The sequence below is a fragment of the Delphinapterus leucas genome, chromosome 5, assembly GCF_059928025.1.
Source record: "Delphinapterus leucas isolate spDelLeu-1000000601 "Yukka" chromosome 5, BTC_Dleu_Yukka2, whole genome shotgun sequence".
NCBI classification, from domain to species: Eukaryota; Metazoa; Chordata; class Mammalia; order Artiodactyla; family Monodontidae; genus Delphinapterus; species Delphinapterus leucas.
This window is the reverse complement of record NC_143133.1, coordinates 127116375-127134458: the sequence shown is the minus strand read 5'-3', so window position 1 is coordinate 127134458 and position 18084 is coordinate 127116375. Positions and strand designations below refer to the sequence as shown.

At 35.3% G+C, this 18084-nt stretch overlaps 1 protein-coding gene across 4 annotated transcripts in view; it reads left to right on the top strand.

The window, feature by feature from the left end:
* Window positions 1–18084, top strand: part of CCSER1 (coiled-coil serine rich protein 1) — a 1259018-nt gene that overhangs the window by 658874 nt on the left and 582060 nt on the right. For 3 of the 4 annotated variants that reach the window (XM_022582337.2, XM_022582336.2, XM_022582341.2), the window contains one exon: window positions 17599–17676. The exons of the other annotated variant lie outside the window; for it this stretch is intronic. In XM_022582337.2, the coding sequence (XP_022438045.1) occupies window positions 17599–17676 (78 nt within the window). The remainder of the gene's footprint in view (window positions 1–17598; window positions 17677–18084) is intronic. 4 annotated transcript variants of the gene reach the window in all.

Genomic DNA, 18084 nt, shown 5'->3' with positions numbered 1-18084 from the left:
GAATGCAAAGAAGTGAGTGAGAGGTAGGGAAAAGAAACCAGAAGAGTATTTCTATCCGAAGTGCCCTCATGCAGATGTGGGCTAGGGCAGTGTGGAGGGTCCCATGGCAATTAGAAAGTGGGTGTTACAGACTGGGATGTCATTAATGAGTGAATGTTTGGGACTTGAAGTATCAAAAATATTCTTCTGGGCCTGATTTCCTATAGAATACATTTCTACATTCATTAGTTTTTCCCTAATTTACCATTATTGGAGGAATCACCTCATTAATTTCTCACGCACAATATAAAATTCAGGCAAGAGTAAGGATGGAGTACATCAGGTTTTCTTGGAAAAAAAATCCTAATCTATTCACGAAAATATTTCTTACCTGATGTTGCAGCATCAAATCCTCAGACACATGTTTGATTTGTACCTATTCTTTCTTTTTTTTTTTTTTTGGCTACACCACGTGGCACACAGGATCTTAGCTCCCCAACCAGGGCTCGAACCTGCACCTCCTGCAGGGGAAGCACAGTGTCTTAACCACTGGACCACTAGGAAAGTCCTGTACCTATTCTTTAATGTCCTCAGTTTTGTCTTTCTGCTTCCTTTCCTCTTACCCCATTTATTTCTCTTAAGAAATTTATACAGCCTAGAAATACTAGAGTAACCCCTTAGTTCATCTATCATTTCCAATCTTTCCCCACTTAAATTTATATACCATGCAAATGCCAGAATTTTTACTGGACTTGTCATGTCATTAATATTAAATTTCCTATAGCAAGTGGTTCTGCAGTATGTCAAGCTCACCAGCTGGTCTCCGATGAATCCTCTCAAACCTCATGCCTCATCTCTCATTCACCTACTCCTTCATTTATTAAAAAAAGTATTGAACACCTAGAATGTGCCGAAAACTACATTAGACAGTGTGATGTCAATATGGCTCTAAATAGACATGATCCTTGCTATGAGGAACTTACATCCTAATGCAGAAGACAGACCCAAAACAGGCAAACAGCCAAATAAAAAGTAATTGAAATGAAAATTTAGTATATATTAAAAAAGAAAAGAGATTAAAAGCATTACATGGAGATGGGAGTCTACCTTAAATAGGATATCTCTAAGGCAGTAATAACACCTAATATAAAGAACATTCCAGGTGGAGGAAATAGCATGTTAAAAATTCAAGTGTGAAAAATCTTGGTTCACTCAAGCAACTGAAAGATGAGTATGAGTCACTTTTCAAGAAAACTGGTATGAGATGAAGTTAGAATAATAACTAAGGGCCAGGAGAGGCAGAAGCTGTACATCATGGTAAAGGTTTACTCTCTGTTATGTAGACCAGAACTGCTTGATAGAAATATAAAACATGCAACAAATGGTAATCATTTATATAATTTAATATTTCAAATACAGTTTGACTACTATGCTATTACTTGTAGATAAGATGGAGTGGAGAAAGTATGGGTGAAGACAGGAATACCAATTAGGAGGCTATATTAGTCTCCTTTGGCTGCTGTAACAAAGTACCATAAATTGCCTGACTTAAAACAAAAAAAACCCAATGAACAGAACTTTATTCTCTTTCAGTTTGTCTTAATATCAAGGTGTCAGCAAGACCATGTTTCCTCCGAAAGCTCTAGGGAAGAATACTTCCTCATCTCTTCTAGCTTCTAGTGATTGCTGGCAATCATTGTGTTTGCCTGGTTACAGATACATCATTCTGATCTCTGCATCTGTCTTCATATGGCTCTCTCTCCTGTGTCCAAATGTCTCTCTTCTTATAAGGGCACCAGTCACATTGTATTTATTACCCATCTTAATCCAGTACAATCTCATTTTAATTTGATTACATCTTCAAAGATCCTATTTCCAAAAAAGGTCACGTTCACAAGATCCAGGTAGACATGAATTTGGGGAGAACACTGTTCAACACAATACAGAGGCTAGAAGTAAAAGATAGTGGTGGCTTGTGCACACCTGGCACACATGTATGCTCTATTCCCTTGCTCATCCCCAGGTAGTGGCACTAAATATAAAAGGAAGAAGTGACTGTGAAATAAAATTTTAATTAACAGGTATCTTGAATGTGAAGGGGCCAAGCCCAAACAACCTGGGTGGTATTTCTCAGTCACAGCTTCTCTCATGTCTTTTCTGATCCATCACTAAATGCCTACTGTTTTAACAGAGGAAATTCATGCCCCTAGCTTCTAAAAGATCTAGCTCTAAGGCATCTCCTTCAAATCCCTTTTTATATGTCTTTTAAAATTAGCTCCACCTTACTGAGAAGAGTACGAAATCAGAAGAAATTGATTAGTCTGTTAAAAGCACCAAAGAAATGAAACATATATTTGTTTAATCTACCATTACTTAAACTATGCCGGTATTTATATATAGTATAATGTGCTTTTTGAAAAAAAAAATATGAAAACTGGAAGAGTATTGTTAGAATTGAAACAGAAAACATCATTCAGTTCTAGTTGAGAAGAAGAGTCTGTATGCTTTACATCTAGAATGTTGTGTGTAGTTAACTGGGTACAATATCTCCACCAATTTCAATTGCCAAAGTTGTAGAAATTCTCAATTTACATTTTTGATCCATCTATTTTTCTTGTGACCTAAACTCTTCTTAAATCTAGGTATATGTTCAGTTTGTACAATCTTTTATGGGTAATGAGCTCCATACATTTAAAATGTGCTGTGTAATGGTATGTCCTCTGATTTCTTTAAAAAAAATCACCTCCATTGCAGTTTGAAGTGGTGGGTTATGGAGATGTCAAGCAATTTCCAATGAGTCTGGTATCATAAAATAGGATGAAAATAAATGTGTTATCCAGGTGTTTGTTTTATTGCTTTACTGACATTTCCTCTGTTTGTCTTTATATTTTTGACCCATTTTTCAAATATTTAAACATGAAATAAACCCCTTAACCCTTTGCCCTTTTCTACAACTTTTTCAGACTTTTCCTGAGGTAGGGTAACCAAAAACCAGATGCATCTAGTAACAAGTCAACTGCTAACATTTGTGAGACTCAGGGCAAGAGCACAGAAGGGGAATCACAGCATGTAAATCTAAAGATTTAAGTTATAAATCAAGCTTTAAACACTGTTCAATAAAATATGTTCTAGCCTTGCGTCTTTTTTTAAAGATTTTTTTTGATGTGGATGATTTTTAAAGTCTATTGAATTTGTTACAGTATTGCTTCTGCTTTATATTTTGGTTTTTTTGGCTGCGAGGCATGTAGGATCTTAGCTTCCCGACCAGGGATCGAACCCACACCTCCTGCATTGGAAGGTGAAGTCTTAACCACTGGACTGCCAGGGAAGTCCCCCTAGCCTTGTGTCTTGATCAATATACTTTGCTAATGACTTGGAAAGCTGTGATCAAATTATAGATTTTTTTGGACTCCTTAGCATTTTGTGCAGGAACTTGGCAATGTGGAGAACCTGGCCCTTTACTACCCTAGATTGTGCCCCTTAGAGCCTCATGAACACATATGTGATGAACCCAGCTGTCCCATGGCCCTATCTCGGGTGACCCTCAGGAGGAATGACCTGGGTCATATCTTAAACCAGGCAATGAATTCCAGGGTTTTGGAGTATGGTTAGAAGGGAAAATGTGGCTTTGATTGTGGCATTTCCCTTATCCCTAGAGAATCCTCTCCTCATGGGCAGAGACATGGTGAGTGGATGGCCAGAATGGGTCCTGTAATACAAATGTCTCTTACGTAAGTTGAAGCACAATAGTGACCAGTGCAGCTGTTAAGTATACAGCTAATGCTATAACACTTTTAATTTAAATTCTAGTGTTTGTAGTTGAAACTGGGTAATGAGGGCATAGGGATTCTTTGTGTTACTGTCCATATGATTTGTTATATGTTAGCAATTTTCCATAACAAAAAAATGAGAAAATATTAATACATTTTAATATCTTCTTGACAGTTCCAAGAAATTTTATGTTCTATGTGAGGAGGTTTGATTTGCTTGGTCACTGTTGTACTTGTTTATAATTCTACTGATGTCTTTAGTGATATGCCCTCATTAATGGTGGGTGAAAATAATCAATGTGCTCTGTAATGTTGCTTTTTCTTTCTTGAGTTCATCCTTGGATTGGCACCATTAAGAACTTCCAATAATTTTCCCTTTGTTTTTATTCTTTATATTTAAATAATCTTATATTATTGACACTGAAGTCCTTTATAAGATGATGCTCAAATTCTTTTTCATCCACCCAATATCTAGTTGAAGCTTGACTCAGAACACTGAATTTTCTTGTGTTGAATTACACTGCTTTTAAATTTTAAAAGTTAACTTTTCTCCTCTTATAGAGCGTCAATCTTTCAATACTATTTCTTTCCATAAACTTAATCTTTAAATCCATGATTTAGAATCTAAATTTAGGATTATACTCTTTTAAGCAATCTTTGTATACTTTTTATATGTTTAAGGTATTCCTTTTTCTAATTCTAATCTGCTCTTTGCAAGACTTTTGCAAACTTCGGATAATAACAGCCTGAGGTATGTGTTCATATAGTGGTGCTGTATTTGAAATCCCACTCTTCAGGTGGGACTTGATCCCAGCCACAACTCAGAGTGGGACTTGAACCCAAAGTCTGGGTCTTGAACCCACCTGCACCTCAGATTGGGATTTGAACCCATGATCCCTGACTTAAGAGGGGACTTGACCCACTGTCTTTTAATTGAAACTTCTCACCTGGTGTCAGGATTTACTGAAGCTCCGGTTCTTTTGTCTCACCACAGAAAGAATTCAGTGTGAGGCAAAGCGGCAGGCAAAGAGTGAGCTTCTTAGCATAGGATGTTTGTGAGAGATGGAAGTGGGCTGGCAAGGGAGCACAGCAGCCCTGAGGACAAAGGGGGCTGCATTTTTACAATCAAAGGAAAAGTAGGTCGGGGCGAAGACTACTTTCTTCCTCATTCTTGGGCAGCCGTCAAGACTTAAACCCTTAGTTCTTCTTTGGTCTTATATGGTGTAACTGGGACTGTGGTGATGCTATTTAAATCATATGCATATTAGCAAAACGGAGGTAACATATACTAAAATATGGTAGGGTAGTTAATCAGGTTTTGGTATAATGTCCCATTTCACCTAGTTTTCTTCTTTCCACTTTCACCTATATTTCTGTCTTGGCTACATGCAGAAATGCTACTCTTCAAGCACTGTTAACTTTCTGACTTCATGTTACAAGATTCAGAACCCATATCTATTGTCTTGTGTTTCAACTGTCAGGATTTGTGGTTTGAGTGTGTCTGGTGCTTGAATGCACCTGGTCTTCCTTCAAGGTAGTGTGGATTGTTGCTAGGTTATGGTATTCTTTTCTTGAGTGGTCATTAGCTTACAACAGTTTCCCAAACTCCCTTAAAATTCCCTTTCTGTCCTTAGTCCCCTAGTAGGATTTCTAAACTGACTAATTATCCTACTCTATCCCTATCATAATCACTATTACATACATTTCTTATATCAACCTCTGTTAATTTTATTAATAAGAGTATATTTCCATTTTTCCCTATGTTAATTTATTTTTTTCTTAAATTTAATTTTTATTTTATATTGTAGTATAGTTGATTTACAATGTTGTGTAAGTTTCAGGTGTACAGCAAAGTGATTCAGTTATACACATACATATACCCGTTTTATTTCAGATTCTTTTCCCATATAGGTTATTACAGAATATTGAGTAGAGTTCCCTGTGCTGTACAGTAGGTCCTTGTTGATTATCTATTTTACGTATAGTAGTGGGTATATGTTAATCCCAACCTCCTAATTTATCCATCCTTCCTACTTTTCCCCTTTGGTAACCGTAAATTTTTTATTGAAGTCTGTGAGTCTGTTTCTGTTTTATAAAGAAGTTCATTTGTATCATTTTTTTTTAGATTCCACATATAAGTGATATCATATGATATTTGTCTTTCTCTGTCCGACTTATTTTACTTAGTATGATAATCCCTAGGTCCACCCATGTTGCTTCATTCTTTTTATGGCTGAGTAATATTACAGTGTGTGTGTGTGTGTGTGTGTGTGTGTGTGTACCGTGTCTTCTTTGTCTGTTTCTCAGTTGATGAACATTTAGGTTGCTTCCATGTCTTTGCTATTGTAAACAGTGCTGCAGTGAACATCATGGTGCATGGATATTTTCAAATTATGGTTTTCTCTGTATATGTGCCCAGGAATCAGATTGCTGGATCATATGGTAGTTCTATTTTTAGTTTTTTTAAGGAACCCCCATACCATTCTCCATAGTGGTTGTATCAATTTACATTCCCACCAACAGTGTAGGAGGGTTCCCTTTTCTCCACACCCTCTCCAGCCTTTACTGTTTGTAGACTTTTCGATGATGGCCAATCTGACCAGTGTGAAGTGATTCCTCATTGTAGTTTTGTTTTTTTTTTGTTTTTTTTTTTTTTGCGGTATGTGGGCCTCTCACTGTTGTGGCCTCTCCCGTTGCAGAGCACAGGCTCTGGACGTGCACGCTCAGCAGCCATGGCTCACGGGCCCAGCTGCTCTGCGGCATGTGGGATCTTCCTGGACCGGGGCATGAACCCTTGTCCCCTGCATCGGCAGGCGGACTCCCACCCACTGCGCCACCAGGGAAGCCCCTCATTGTAGTTTTAATTTGCATTTCTCTAATTATTCGAGATGATGAACATCTCTCTATATGCTTTTAGGCCATCTCTATATCTTCTTTGGAGAAATGCCTATTTAGATCTTCCACCCATTTTTTAATTGTATTGTTTGTTTATTTGATATTGAGGTACATGTACTGTTTGTAAATTTTGGAGATCCTTGTCAGTTGCATCATTTGCAAATATTTTCTACCATTCTGTGGGTTGTCTTTATGTTTTGCTTATAGTTTCCTTTACTGTGCAAAAGCTTTTCAGTTTAATTAGGTCCCATTTATTTATTTTCGTTTTTATTTTCATTAGGAGGTGAATCCAAAAAGATATTGCTGGAATTTATGTCAAAGCATGTCCTGCCTATGTTTTCCTTTAGGAGTTTTATAGTATCTTGTCTTACATTTAAGTCTTTAATCCATTTTGAGTTTATTTTTCTGTATGGTATTAGAGAATGCTCTAATTTCATCCTTTTACACATAGCTGTTCAGTTTTCCCAGCATCATTTATTGAAGAGACTGTCTTTTCTCCATTGTATATTCTTGCCTCCTTTGTCATAGATTAATTGGCCATATGTGTGTGAATTTATGGGCTTTCTATCCTGTTCCATTGAATGTATATTTCTGTTTTTGTGCTGGTACCATACTGTTCTGATTACTGTATCTTTGTAGTATACTCTGAAGTCAGGGAGCCTGATTCCCCCAGCTCTGTTCTTCTTTCTTTCGATTGCTTTAGCTATTCAGGATCTTTTGTGTTTCCATGCAAATTTTAATATTTTTTTGTTCCAGTTATGTTAAAAATGTCATTGGTAATTTGATAGGGATTGCATTTAATCTATAGATTGCCTTGGGTAGTATAGTCATTTTGACAATATTGATTCTTCCAATCTAAGGACATGTTCTATCTTTCCATCTGTTGGTGTCATCTTCAGTTTCTTTCATCAGTTCCTTATAGTTTTTGGAGTACAGGTCTTTTGCCTCCTTAGGTAGGTTTATTCCTAAGTATTTTATTCTTTTTGATGTGATGGTTAATGGGATTGTTTCCTTAATTTCTATTTCTGATCTTTCATTGTTAGTGTATAGAAATAAAACAGATTTCTGTGTATTAATTTTGTATCCTGCAACTTTACCAAATTCATTGACCAGCTCTAGTAGTTTTCTGGTGGCATATTTGGGATTTTCTATGTATAGTATCATGTCATGTGCAAACAATGACAGCTTTACTACTTCTTTTCCAGTTTGGATTCCTTTCATTTCTTTTTCTTCTCTGATTGCTGTGGCTAGGACTTCCAGAATTATGTTGAATAAAAGTGGTGAGAGTGAACATCCTTCTCTTTTTCCTGATCTCAGAGGGAATGCTTTCAGCTTTTCACCAATGAGTATGATGTTAGCTGTGGGTTTCTCATATATTGCTTTTATTATGTTGAGTTATATATCCACTATGCCCACTTTCTGGAGAGTTTTTTTTTTTTATCATAAATGGGTGTTGAATTTTATCAAAAGCTTTCTCTGGATCTATTGAGATGATCATATGTTTTTTCTTCAGTTTGTTAATCTGATGTATCACATTGATTGGTTTGCAGATATTGAAAAATCCTTGCATCCCTGGGATAAATCCCACTTGATCATGGTGTATGATCCTTCTAATGTATTGTTGGATTTGGTTTGCTAGTATTTTGTTGATGATTTTTGCATCTGTGTTTATCAGTGATGTTGGCATGTAAAATTGTGTGTGTGTGCGCATGTGTGGTATCTTTATCTGGTTTTGGTATCAGAGTGATGGTGGCCTCACAGAATGAGTTTGGGAGTGTTCCTTCCTTTGCAATCTTTTGGAATAATTTGAGAAGGATAGGTGTTAACTCTTCTCTAAATGTTTGATAGAATTTGCCTGTGAAGCCATTTGGTCCTGGACTTTTCTTTGTTGGAAATTTTTAAATCACTGATTCAATTTCAGTACTGGCAATTGGTCTGTTCATATATTCTTTTTCTTCCTGGTTCAATCTTGGGAATTTGTACCTTTCTAAGAATTTGTCCATTTTCTAGGTTGTGTATTTTATTGACATAGAATTGCTTGTAGTAATCTCTTACGTTCCTTTGTATTTCTGTGTTGTCTGTTTTAAATTCTCCTTTTTTCATTTCTAATTTTATGGATTTGAGCCCTCAACCTTTTTTTCTTGATGAGACTGGTTAAAGGGTTATCAATTTTATTTATCTTTTCAAAGAACCATCTTTTAGTTACATTGATTTTTTTCTATTGTTTTCTTCATCTCTATTTCATTTATTTCTGTTTTGGTCTTTATAATTTCTTTCCTTCTACTAACTTTGGATTTTGTTTGTTCTTCTTTCTCTAGTTGGTTTAGGTATAAGGTTAGGTTATTTGAGATTTTTCTTGTTTCCTGAGGTAAGAGTCTATTCATATAAACTTCCCTCTTAGAATTGCTTTTGCTGCATCCTGTAGGTTTTGGATCTTCATGCTTTCTTTTTCATTTGTCTCTAGGTATTTTTTGATTTCCTCCTGTATTTCTTCAGTGATCCATCCATTGGTTGTTTAGTAACATACTATTTAACCTCCACATGTTTTTGTTTTTTACAGTTTTTTTCCTGTAATTGATTTCTAATCTCATAGCACTGTGGTCAGAAAAGATGCTTGATATGATTTCAGTTTTCTTAAATTTACCAAGTATTCTGCTTTCAGATGGAAAATTCTATAAATATCAGTTAAGTCCATCTGTTCTAATCTGTCCTTCAAGTCCTGTGTTTTTTTATTCATTTTCTATCTGGATAATCTGTCCATTGATGTAAGTAGGGTGTTAAAGTCCCCTACTATTATTGTGTTACTGTCAGTTTCTTCTTTTATCACTATTAGCATCGCCTTATATATTGAGGTGCTCCTATGTTGGGTGCATACATATTTACAATTGTTATATCTTCTTCCTGGGTTGATCCCTTGATCATTATGTAGTGTCCTTCCTTGTCTCTTTTTACTGTCTTTAAAGTTTTTTTTTGTCGTATATGAGTAATCCTACTCCAGCTTTCTCTTGATTTCCATTTGCATGGAACACCCTTTTCCATCCCCTCACTTTCAGTCTGTATGTGTCTGTAGGTCTGAAGTGAGTCTCTTGTAGACAGCATATATACGGGTCTTTTGTATCCATTCAGCTGGTCTCTGTCTTTTGGTTGGAGCATTTAATCCATTTACATTTAAGTTAATTATTGATATGTATGTTCTTATTACCATTTTATTAATTGTTTTGGCTTTGTTTTTGTAGGTCTTTTTCTTCCCTTCCTCTTTTGTCCTCTTGTGATTTGATGACTATCTTTAGTGTTGTGTTCGGATTGCTTTTTCTTTTTTGTGTGTTTATCTATTGTAGATTTTTGGTTTGTGGTTCCCATGAGGTTTTGATATAGCAGTCTGTATATATACACAAAATTGTTTTAAGTTTCTGGTCTCGTAATTTCAAATGCATTTTCAGTATCCTGTATTTTTACTCTCCTCACAATTGCTGGTTTTGATATTATATTTCTTTGTGGATGATCTCCTACCTTTATTGTATGTTTGCCTTTACTGGTGAGCTTTCCTATTTGTAATTTTCTTGTTTCTAGTTGTGGCCTTTTTTTTTCCATCTAGAGAATTTCCTTTAGCGATTGTTGTAAAGCTGGTTTGGTGGTGCTGATTCTCTTAGCTTTGGCTTGTCTGTAAAGTGTTTTGATTTCTCTGTCAAATCTGAACTAGAGCCTTGCTGGGTAGAGTATTCTTGGTTGTAGGTTTTTCCTTTCATCCATTTAAATATATTGTACCACTCCCTTCTGGCCTGCCAAGTTTCTGCTGAAAAATCAGCTGATAACCTTATGGGGATTCCCTTGTATGCTAGTTTTTGCTTTTCTCTTGTTGCTTTTAATATTTTATCCTTGTGTTTAATTTTTTTCAGTTTGATTAATATGTGTCTCAGCATGTTCCTCCTTGGGTTCATCCTGTATGGGACTCTCTGAGCTTCCTAGGCCTGATTGTATGTTTCCTTTCCCATATAGGGAAGTTTTTTCCTATTAATCTCTTCAAATATTTTCCCAACCCCTTTCTCTCTTATCCTTTAGGACCCCTATAATGTGAATGTTGGTGAGTTTAATATTGTCCCAGAGACTCATGGACTGCCCTCATTTCTTTTCATTCTTTTTTCTTTATTGTGTTCTGCAGAATAAAGCAGTGATTTCCACCAATCTGTCTTCCAGCTCACTTATTTGTTCTTCTGCCTCATTTCTACTATTGATTCCTTCTACTGTGTTCTTCATTTCAGTTATTGTATTGTTCATCTCTGTTTGTTCTTTAAATCTTCTAGCTCTTTGTTAAACATTTCATGTATCTTCTTGGTCTGTGCCTCCAGTCTTTATCTGAAATCTGGGATTATCTTTACTATCATTACTCTGAATTCTTTTTCAGGAAGATTGCCTATCTCTACTTTACTTCATTGTTCTTGTGAGGTTTTATCTTTTTCCTTCGTCTGGAATGTATTTTTCTGCCATCTCGTTTTGTCAAACTTTCTCTGTTTGTGGCCTCCATTCCTCAGGCTGCAGGATTGTAGCTCCTCTCACTTTTGTTGCCTGCCCCCTGGTGGGTGAGGTTGGTCCAGGGGCTTGTGCAGGCTTCCTGGTGGGAGGAACTGTTGCCTGCCCAATGGTGGGTGGAGCTGGATCTTATCCCTCTGGTGGGTACAGCTATGTCAAGGGGTATGTTTGAGGCAGCTGTGGGATCAGAACAAATTTAGGCAGCCTGTCTGCTGAAGGGTGGAGCTGTGTTCCCACCCTGTTGGTTGTTTGGCCTCAGGCATACCAGCACTGGAGCCTGCAGACTGTTGGGTGAGGCCAGGTCTCAGTGCCAAAATGGTGACCTCCAGGAGAGTTCATGCCAATGAATATTCAGTGGGGCCTCTGCCACCAGTGCCCTTGCCCTCATGGTGAGTGGCAGTCGACCTTCACCTCCTCAGGAGACCCTTCAAGCCCTGCAGGTAGGTCTGGCCCAGGTCCTATGGAGTCACTGCTTTGCCCTGGGTCCCAGTGCACGTGAACCTTGTGTGCACCCTCCAAGAGTGGATTTTCTGTTTCCCCCAGCCCTCTGGAGCTCCTGCACTCAAGCCCCACTGGCCTTCAAAGCCAAATGCTCTGGGGGCTCCTCCTCCCAATGCCAGACCCCCAGGCTGGAGAGCCTGATGTGGGGCTTAGAATTCTCACTCCTGTGGGAGAACCTCTGCAATATAATTATTTTCCAGTTCCTGGGTTGCCCGCCCAGGGGGTATAGGATTTGATTATATCACGAAAGCACCTCTGCCACTGTTAGATCGTGGCTTCTTCTTTGTCTTTGGATGTAGAATATCTATTTTGGTAGATTCATGTCTTTTTTGTTGATGGTTGTTCAGTAGTTAGTTGTGATTTCGGTGTTTGGGTGAGAGGAAGTGAGCTCAAGTCCCTCTACTCCACCATCTTGTCTGTACCCTCAAGGGTATGTTTTCTCTTGTCATAGATTATAAATCTAACTACTGCAAGTAGGCCTGTTCTGTTTGTTAAAAAATTATCTGCTTTTTGTCTTGAATCTCACAAACTTCTTTATAGGTAATTAAAATAATTTAAAATAAACAAGTTATTTCTTAGGATTATTTAATATTTTCTTTTCAGCTTGTTTACTGCACTTCATTTGACATTCGTAGTTTTTTAAAAGCTCTAGGAAGTGATAGATGTTCATACCTAAGGTAAATGACATAGATTAATAAAATGGTAGAGTTTAAAATATTTATAATTTTTGTTAATCAATATGGTATCTAATAATGCAAATAAATACAAATAAATTCTAAAATAAAAGTAAATAACTTCCAGTTCCCTTAAGCTCCTTAGTCACTTGAGGCTTTATTTTAAAAGCCAGTTTTACTGGCTTTGTGATTATTTTGTCTTTTTTTAAAAACCACATTTCCTCCTCCTCAGTCCTTCCTCAATGACATGTGCTTGCATGTGCACACATGAAAGTACAAAAATGTACATATATCAGTGAAATACACATGATTGCCAGCTTTAGATGGTTTTATAGACATGTACACTTAAATGAGTAAATGATTACAACAGCATGAACTTTAATTATTTAGAAATACATTTCCACAGTTTATCAGACTCAAGAATGTAAGAGACTAGCTTTAGTTCTCTCAATCCCTTTTCTGCTCAGAAAATTTGACAATTTAAAATATACTTCCTTTTAAGTCTTAATCCTTATCAAGTGATACTTTGATGTGATATCACATTGTTATTATATTATGTTATTATATTATATCTTTGATCAGGCATTTAATAGATATGTATGTATGATTAATGAAATTTAAATTTAAGAAATTAGGAACTAGCCTTTTTATATTGACAACATGTATTGTAGAGGCAGTTTCTGTGACTGAACAGCACATAAAACACACACACACACGCACCAGAAATGATTCCAACAGCTTAAGCAGAAGGTACTTTTAGATTACTCTGCTTGAACTGATCCTATTGTTAAAGGATTTCATGCCTTTCAACATTTAGTTTTTATTTCAGTTTGCTTTTTTACATCTTTCAATTTTATGTTATAACTCTATATTAACTTTATCATTTTATTCCTGACTCATGCTCCAAAATGCTTTGCCGGTTATAGTAATGGATATTTTATGGGATTGTAGTTCTTACAGGAAATAAACTGATAAATCTTAAGTGTACTTAAATTGTTTTCACAGTAAAGCAGAATTACTTAGTAGAATTCATAAGAGAATATAGGCAGGATGAATACCAAGAGCAGTTTTATTATCGTACTAGCTGTATAGTAACTATGCATTTCGTAAGTGTCCTTGCATACATGAAGTGGGAGCAGCAGTACCACTTGTAAGCTTTTCCAGAGTCAGAATATCTTTATAGAAAGTACACCTGGGTTTGGAGACAGATAAAGTTTTCCAACTTGCCTGTTTCACTTAATAGCCTGTGTGACCTTTAGCAACTGATTTCAACTTCCTAAGTGCCAGTTTCCTGTGCTTTTGAAAAGGGACAGAAACAGACATAGTGCATTCTTGAGAGGATTCGTATAAATTACTTGGTAGGGTGCCTGGCATATAACTATATTCTGTTAATGACATCTATTATTGTTAGTAATAGTTGTAGTGGTAAAGATTACAGAGGTAGAGGGAAATGTGAATGTAAGTAACTACTCTTAGTAAGTTTGTAAACTATGCATGTTTTCTTTGGTTTATATGCACTCATTTATGGTAGCAGGCTTTTATTATACAGATGTTATATTACTCTTAATGTCAGATGAAATTATTTGGAAATTTAGAGAGAAAAATCATTATATATTTTTTAATTCATATAGCAGTATTATGTAAAATTCACATCTTCCACATATTCAAAAGTCAGATTGGTCAGCAGTGTAAAAACAGCAAATATAAATAATGAAATTCCTCTTTTTCATCCCATCTTGGTTACATTTTTCCACAGAATATGCTAGTTATTTTTCTTTTTGTTAATTCTAAGCATACATGTTTTATGAATCTGAAATAAGAAAAAAGGGTGTGTTTTGTTAAGAATTACTGATATTGTCATTGCTTGGAAAGGAAAATTTAAGCAATTAGATATTTTGTTTGGGGTATAGAATTATTTGTAAAGTGTATCTACCAAAAGTTGAGTTGTTTTAATACTCTTCTGTCTGTCTGAGAGGGATTAGAAGAAGGTATTGCAATGTTTGCTTACATAGGAAAATACTGAAAGAAAGCCACTTAAATCACATGTATGTGTAAATTTATTGATGGTCCAGAAAAATAAAGTTTCATGTACTTCAATTGTTCCTCTTTTCCAGGTTGCTTCCTTCTAATTTTGTCTTTTATACAAGGTGAAAAGAAGTATTTAAATAAGTTCTGTTGTAATTTAGTTAAAATATTCTTATGGCCTTTCACTGTAAAATAATATTTCAAAAATTAAGGTAACTCTAAAATCCTTTGATGTAGAAGTCTATCCTTTGTGGCATGGACTTGATTTACCACTCTGGTCTTATTTCGCACTATTGTCCCTTTCATTGTCTTTCCTTAGGCAAGTTTGAACTAGTAGCTGTTTATACATATCTTTGTCAGAGTCTCTCTGACTTTGAAATATTTGCAAATGTCATTGCCTGAGAAAGACCCCTATCCCTTCCACTCCAAGTGGCTAATAATAATTCATGTTTCTCATCTTAGTTGGGACGTCAGTAGCTTCTGCATTCTAGTTATTTAACTCTCCTATGTTTCCTCTCCAACACATACACATATCTCCAGCTTCTCTGTAGTACCTTTACCTTATATATTGAGTACTAATTGTCTTTGATTTCTCTATCTTTCCACACTGGAAGTTTTTTTTTTTTTTAATAAAAGAAGCTATATTTTTCCCCCTTCATGCCCCCTGTACCTTGAACAGCACCCATAATGTTCATTTAATAAAAATTATAGATGAATTAAGGTGTGCAAATACATTTGCATCAGAAAGGTGAAATGTCTATTTCTCTATACTGAAATAAATCAATTTTAATCAAAATGTTTATTGTGTCAAATCAGTGTGGAAATGAAAATATAATGATTTGTTTCTATTCCTCTATTATATATATAAATATATATATAGGCAATTAGTATATATTCATTTCTTACATAAGAAATAAAAATTATCTGCAGTTCCATCATCTAGTAATAGTTATTTTTGTTGTATATTTTCTATTTTATTATCTATAATACTCTTGTTATTATATATTAAATTTGTCGATCCATATATTTCCATCTGTCTTTCAGAAATTCAAAAGACTCATTAAGACTTATCTCCCAACAACTATATAGTCTTTAACTCTGTTATAGAAATTGTCATAAAGTTTCATAAATGTTCTTCCTACTAAATAAAATAAACTTACACTGAATTATTTAATTCTTAATTTTGTACACCTAAGTCAATTGGAAACATTTAATTTACTCTCCACATTTGAATATGGCATACAAGTGTATACATAATAAATAATTCAAATATGGTATATTTGTTGTGGAAATGCCTGCAAAAGGGAGTAGCAGTGAATTTTTCATTAGAAATGTCTGTGCTTTTTTCTTTTAAAACCTCTGAAGATAGCTATTCTTTATTTAGGGTTTATTTGTTTTGCTTTTATTAGGCTTTTGGTTAATGAAGCTTTTCGAGTTTTTCATTTATCTTGATTTAAATTTCCTTAGTCTTAAAACTCAGGCCAATGAACCAGAGTTTACCAGTCCTTTTCAACTCCTATCTTCAGAGTGGAAGCCCTTGAAAATAAAAAATGTGGGGAAAGCATAATGGGAGTATTTGCTATCTATTCTTTCCCATTGTATGCATTAGAGTGTAGTTTCTGATTCATATACAAACATTTATATACCTACAGATTTATAACTTATTTTTCTAATACTTAGGACTCCAACCCATTTCAAAAATTTTTGTAAACTACCATTCACTGAGAGCAAATGTTATTTGTTCCTTTACCTGCTACTACCTTTTTCTCTCTTCCCAGTTCCAAAAGAAGTCTAAATAAACACAACTTGTTATTTCTTGTTTTAAATTTATTTTGGAAAATGTGGCCACATTTTCACTTATCCTTTTCAAACAATTAAAACCTTCCCTTTTCACATTACATCTTCTTGAGTTATCTAGTCTCCATTTTCATTTTTGTCTGAATAGCAGCACTAGAAGTTTTGTAATAGGGAAGTTAGAAGGTTGGGACATTAATAGTTCATAAAATATTTCTTTTATACATTTCCAGTGTCAAATTATGTTTACCTAAATTATGTATGTACTTTGTTAAACAGCTTGGATAACTTGCATATCTCAGGAGGAATTTAAAGCAAAGAGAGGGTGAACGGAGAGGTGAAGGGAGGGGTGGCAGAGGGGAGGAGAGGAAACAAGTTTTGTATGTTGGTAGTGAGGTTTGTGATGACTACTGTCTCTCCCTCGAAGAAGTTAAATGATGAGTTAAATCAGTTTTTATCATTAAAATATTATACAACTATTTTATTGACCAAGTAAGGGAAACAAATTCTCCATTAAAGCAACTTAAGGCAAAAACAGAATCTAGTGGAATCACGTGAACTTCTTGGGAAACTTAAGTTACTTAAACTTTGTAAACTGTATTGTTCTCCTTCAAAATGGGTGGTAATAGTAGTAAAACTCTCAAGATGAGATGTGGTCATGTGAGTACAGCACTCCCAGCTGTGCCACACACACAATGAACACATTACAATAATTATGCTCACAATCTCCTTTTAAGTGTTACATTTAGTAATAAGAGGACCCCAGCCAGAGGCCCAGTCACATTAGTTAGTCAGAATTAGTGCATTTGCATTTGAATTATGAAATCCCAGACATCCTTCATGCATTATGTCCCTTAGTTATAACAGGATTGGAGTCATGTCAGATCCCTTAAACAACAGACTTCTAAATGCGTAGATTCCAGAAGGAGACAATTAAGAAGCAAAAAAATAAAGATAAAAAATATAAACATACTAAATGGAATACACTGGATGGTATTATTTATTGAAAATGTTTTGGATTTTAAATGTAAATGCTCTGAAAGGAGATCCGTAAAATCCTATCAATTTAATTTACCAAACCAAACAAAACACAACAGCTAACAAAAAACAGTATAATCATTTGATCTCACATTGTATAATCATTTGATCTCACATTTAAGCAAATCATGTCTCTAGCATTCAACCATGATCCTGACTCAGTGGTTCCTGTACTAAAAGAAAAGATGCCAAAGATGGAGTCATTATGACCTGAAATTTAAAGGTCTAAATGTTTAAGCTGATAAGTAAAGCACCGCCAGAATGAAGTATGCACACAAAGAATCATTAATTGTACAGTAACCAAATTTTAATTAGTGGGGAATATTAGTGTAGAAGCACATGACTCACCAACAATGTGTTTTTGGTTTTGCTTTTTTTTTTTTTTTTTTTTGCAGGACAAAGTTCAGCATTTACAGAAGGCTTTTGCTTCAAGAGTAGATAAATCCACACAAACTGAACTTCTAGGCTATGATGTAAGTAGCTATATAAAACCATTTTTATCTTTTTTATTGGTATTCAGACCTCCACAGCTTATTTACTTCTGCTGCTGCTGTGCCCATGCATTGATTTAATAGGATTTAGTGGTTCCCCATTCATCTTTTGCTCTTAAATAATCCCCAGATACCTTCTGGGACTGAAAAAGATAATTACAGGCACCGACTAGCGTACCAGTGTCTTATTAATTTCTTTAAACCAACAACTCTAATACAGTCTTTTGAATTAGTGAATTTGCAGACATGTGGAAGAGACATATTAGAATACTAGGACAATTTATTTTGAAGAGAGTACTAACTTATTAACTGTTTGATAAAGTTATTATGTTTGCAATCACTAAGGGCCAAGCATATCGTTTTTACATTCTGGCACATAAAAGGAAACAC